The 4632-nt window shown below is 49.8% G+C and overlaps 1 protein-coding gene across 1 annotated transcript; it reads right to left on the bottom strand.

Moving 5' to 3' along the window:
* Positions 1–582: 582 nt before the first annotated feature.
* On the bottom strand, positions 583–4252 carry LOC119364089. The gene is made up of 3 exons (XM_037629495.1): positions 3250–4252; positions 3030–3161; positions 583–1827 (listed from the first exon to the last, which is right to left on the bottom strand). Exons 1-3 carry the CDS (start codon positions 3604–3606, stop codon positions 643–645), a joined length of 1674 nt encoding a protein of 557 aa, XP_037485392.1. The 5' UTR covers positions 3607–4252; the 3' UTR covers positions 583–642.
* Positions 4253–4632: the final 380 nt, after the last annotated feature.

The raw sequence follows: 4632 nt of genomic DNA, 5'->3' as shown, positions 1-4632 counted from the left end.
CGTCCCGGTGGTGCGTATAGCATCGTCGGCGGGCATGTGGATATGTTTCTCCGGCCGATCTGTTTTTGGTGGATTTGTTCGGATCTGGTCGTCGTTCGTCTACGTTTGTGTGTCTTTAGGTTGAATCCCTCCGATCTACGCTACTCTTCATCGGCGGCAGTTGCGGTTCTGATGCGCTTGTCCCATGGGACTTTAGCACGACCATTTTTCGACTGTCTACTATAACAAGTTTTGTCCGGCCCTAGCGAGGGAGGGGCAATGATGGTGGCGTGCCTTCGGCTCGCTTCGGTGCAGGTTGTCGTCACTAGGTGGTCTACGAATTTGGATATAATCTTTATTATTTCTGGTGCTTGTTGTACTGCCATGATTGAAGATGAATAGATCGAAAATTTTCTAAAAAAAAAAGAAAACATGCATATTCATCTCCCTGTAATAATATACATAACACTACAAGCATGGAACTGAGTACACTTGAACCGTATCCCCAATTTTCAAGAGCTCAAAGCGTTCGTGCAAAAGAAAACTCATCAACGAAGACAAACCCTGACTATATATGCCTGTCTGACTGAGCGAGTCATCATCTAACTAACATCAGCAGTGATTGGTCGGTAGACTTGAGTAATCGGCCAGGTTTAATTTACATCACAAGATACAGTAGTGACTTTGAGCAGTTTCTCTACCCTGTGACATGAGGAGCCCAGATCCAGCCAGCATCTGCTCCCTGAGATCCTTGATCGCCTGGTACCTCTCCTCGTCATGATCAAAGTTGAGCATTCCGTTGCTGCACCCTTCTGCCCAGTCCCCCTCCAGCGCATCATCCGTCTCCCGGAACGTTTTCCGGTCGACGCCGCAGCGCGAGCCGGCATCATCCATCCGTGTCGACGCACCCACTCTCCGGTCGCGCCTCGACGAAGGAGTGTAGCTCCAGGTATGCAAATTGCCGTTGCCGTCGACATTCAGTTCGATCGAGTGCATGTCGCTCCCTTCCGAGTCGCAATCCTCACTGAATCCTCCGTCACCGGCGTTGTCCGGAGCTGGAACAGGGCCAGACGCAGCGCCTCCATTCTCAGACGCATGGGTTGATCGCATCTGATCGGTTGTCGCAGGCTCCTGGCCCTTCTTTGCATCCAGAAGATAAGCCTGCAGCTCGTCGTGCAGCTGATTGAGCGCCGAGTTCTTCTCCTCGAACTGAAGCCGCGCCTCCAGCAGCTTCATCTGGACCCGTTGCTCGCGCCACTCGTCCGCCAGATGGAGCATCTCCCGCTCTTTCTCAAGCTCCCGTTGCGCGTCCTCGGCTTCTCTCTTCAGCGCCTCCACCTCGGCCCTGTCCTCGCCGATGCCTCTCACGAGCTCGCCGCACATCTTCTCCACCCTCCCTCTGGACTTCCTTTCCCTCTCCAGCTCTTTGTTGGCCGCGCGTAGCGAGGACTCGGCGTCGGCCAATGCCGCACCGAGCTTCTCCTTCGCCCTCTCTGCTCTTCTCCTCGACTTCTTCTCCTTGTCCAGCTCCGTGACGATGTACTGCAGGGCGGTCGCGGCCTTCTCCTTCTGCTTGGCCTTCCAGGCCTCCATTTCCTCCACGAGCTCCTTCTTCAGGCCGTCGATTTCGCCGCGCTCTGATTTCTGCTCCTTGATGAGCCTTCGCACGTGGGCGCGCGCAAGATCGAGCTCGGAGCGCAGCGCAGAGACGAGTGAGACGGTTGATGGGTTCACTTCTCCCCAGATGTGTGCTAGCACTTTGGCGAGCTCCTTGGACGCAATCAAGCTGTTATACAGATCCTTCAGCTGGATTGCTTTCTCTTCATCATCTTGAGGGTGTGTGCCAATCTGAAAACAGAATGACAAAGCTTAGTAATTTCAACTCCTGTCTTCTTCTTTTTTATTTCAATTCAGAAAAGAAAAAAAGAGAGAACAAGGTTCTCATATGAAATGTAGAAATTGGGTAGTACTTATTCAGAAGGTAAAAGTAGCAGGATAGTATAAATACTAAACGCAAGACAACGCATACAGGTCGCATGATTGAAGAGCGCTGATGAGGCCTTCGCCCTCAACTCCAACTGTTTTGTTTTTCTAATCCGAAATTAGCTTCAATAATTCTGACAACCCATATATATACTCGTACTACGGAGTAAAAGGCAGCAACTGCCCAAAAACTAACCCTCCTAAAGCCTAGACGTAAGGAAAGTACTATTATGGAGCCATTTCAGCTGCTGGATAAAAAATCAAGGCTAGCTGATAGCTTGATGCACAAGTGGACGACACGCATGTGCATCTTGGAGATGCGTCCCGCATTTGCTTCTGCTTTCATGTTTTACAAAACCAGCTCATACTTAAAGGCGTACAACGTTAAAATTATCAGTGACTTTATAACTCAGCACGGCGGCGCCTACGCACACTACTCATATAGCATTTGCAAGGTGGTGGCTACTGAAATGCTTCTTGGACAAGCATTTCTGAGTTCCGCAAATGTTTGCATATTTGTAGGAACCAACTTGCAGTTAAAGGTGTTCTACGTTTGAAACAACAAGTCGAAAGTCTTTCTGAAGGGAGAGATTCCTTTAGCTAGCAACTAGCTAGCCTATGATTAAAATCATCACTAGCTCTGCTCGGCAACTCTGAGCCAGTTCAGGCTTAAGACAACCTATTCTCCTATTCTAAGATCTATTAAGGGATTCTCATATTTTTCAGTTAAAGCAGTACTAGAAAATTTGCACCTAGCCACGTCGATACTGGCTGAATTAAGAAATTAGATAGCTTTTGAACTCAGCCATGTTGTCATTTCTTGTTCTATCCAACAGCGCATGGTGAGGCAGATTGCAGGTAGGTAAGAATTTGCTGGTTCCCTTTTTTCGCATGCAAGATTTAAGTGTTTAATAGAAATGTTGCACATTCACCTGCTCAAGGGTCCAGACTAGATGATGAAGTACAAAATCTTTCTTCTAACGGCTCAACAACTACAACTAACATTTCTCGCAAAAAGGGAAAAAAAAAAACTACAGCCAACATAAGGAAAGAAGGTGCGGATTTACCTCCATTGCGCTGCAGTTGCTCATGACATCTGCTGAAGGCCACTGTCCATGGCCGTTGTGGCAGCTCCCCTTCCGGCCACCAGCCTCCTCAAACATTTTGATTTTGGTCCTGCTTCTCGAACTCTTGGAAGCCTACACCACCAGTGGATCGATTAACCAACCACAGATTCGACAGATCACGCAACCAAAACAGATGAATCTAAGTACAAGTATGACTCACCTCCGTGGAGGCGTTGCTCTTAGGAACGAGGCTCCGGCGCGCCGCCGCGTCCTTGTCCATGACCAGGGCATGGTGCTCCTCCCCGAACAGCCTGTCCTTGTCCGACTGCCAGAAGGCGGTGACGAGCCTCCTCGCCGACGCGCCGTCGGCGACGTGGCGACGGCAATGCCGGCTCCGGGACGACGAGTCCGACATGGCCGCGCCTCCTTCCCTCCGCCTACGTATCAGCAGCACCGCGGGCCTCCTGGAGCGGAGCCTCCTCGCCGCGTTGGAGGAGTCGGAGGACGAGAGCGCGCGGCGCTTGCGGATCCTGGCCAGCCTCACCGCAGCGCCCTCCTCCCCGCCGCGTCCCGGCATTGCAGCCTCGGAAGTTCCTCTGCTTCCCAGCAAGGCGAGAGCAAGGGCGAGAGTGAGACAGAGACAGAGAGAGCAATGGCAGCACAATGTCGCTGGTGGTGAGTGATGCGGTCAAGATCAGGAGTGTGGCGGCATCGAAACCGATCAAAGGGGAAAGAGCAAAAGCGGAAAAGAAAAAGATGAGACGGATGGATGCAGCTTTAGAGGAAGGAATAAGAAGCAGGAACTGACGAAAGGGGGCGATGCGATGTGATCATCACCAATGCACCGTTCTCTTTAAATCAAACTGAACTGAAATTTGTTGCTAGTAGTAAAATCCTCTTCATCCAGAATGAATAGAGTAATGCAGGAGAGAGCGGTGTCGGCTCAAAAAGACTTAAGAAATGCAGCAGGTGGCAGTAAATGTGGTTATACAGTTAAAAAGTACTCCTAGCTAGGAGTGATACCTACTACTATACCACAGCAAGAGATGGCAAGCTTGTGAAAAACGCTTTCGCAAACACCGAGGACGAGGAGCAAACTAAACTAAACTAAATGCTAGATACAGTTCCAAGAAGAGAGAAGTCAAGAGCCAAGAAATGCGCGTAGCAGAGGAACCTCAGAAATGGGCTAGAAAAGGAGAAGGCATCCAAGAGGAAGAGGAAGAGGAGACAAGAGGAGTGCGTACCCATTAAGAGCAGGTGCATGAAGGCGCCTGCGCCCGATCAGCTGGCTGCACACGCCGTCATGATGATGAGCAGCAGCAGGCTTTGTACAATGCATAGCCTCAAGGTGATGCCTCGCATGCCATGTAGGATCGGATATGATGTAAAATAGGTTCGGATAGGGAAGCAGGATCCTCTTCAGGAGGCGGGTGCTTAAAAAGAAAAAGCGTGGTCCGGTGACAAAAGCTGAAAAGGAGAAGTGAAAAGTAAAGATGCATGTGTACTAGAGTCTTTATTTTTTTATTTCTTAATGAGACACACTAGTGATAGCTTGCATTGGAGAGGAAAAATGAATGTAAGTGCTTCAAATTACTTTTTGTCA

Source organism: Triticum dicoccoides, chromosome 2B, assembly GCF_002162155.2.
Source record: "Triticum dicoccoides isolate Atlit2015 ecotype Zavitan chromosome 2B, WEW_v2.0, whole genome shotgun sequence".
NCBI classification, from domain to species: Eukaryota; Viridiplantae; Streptophyta; class Magnoliopsida; order Poales; family Poaceae; genus Triticum; species Triticum dicoccoides.
Note: the sequence above shows the minus strand (reverse complement) of the source record. Positions and strands in the feature narration are given on the sequence as shown.

Excerpts from the sequence above, each read along its gene's own strand:
- LOC119364089 (XM_037629495.1), bottom strand. The coding sequence starts at position 3,606 with ATGCCGGGACGCGGCGGGGAGGAGGGCGCTGCGGTGAGGCTGGCCAGG. Across the intron at positions 3,162-3,249 it reads AGAGCAACGCCTCCACGGAG|GCTTCCAAGAGTTCGAGAAG; the intron begins GTGAGTCATACT and ends CTGGTGGTGTAG. Across the intron at positions 1,828-3,029 it reads GCAACTGCAGCGCAATGGAG|ATTGGCACACACCCTCAAGA; the intron begins GTAAATCCGCAC and ends TTCTGTTTTCAG.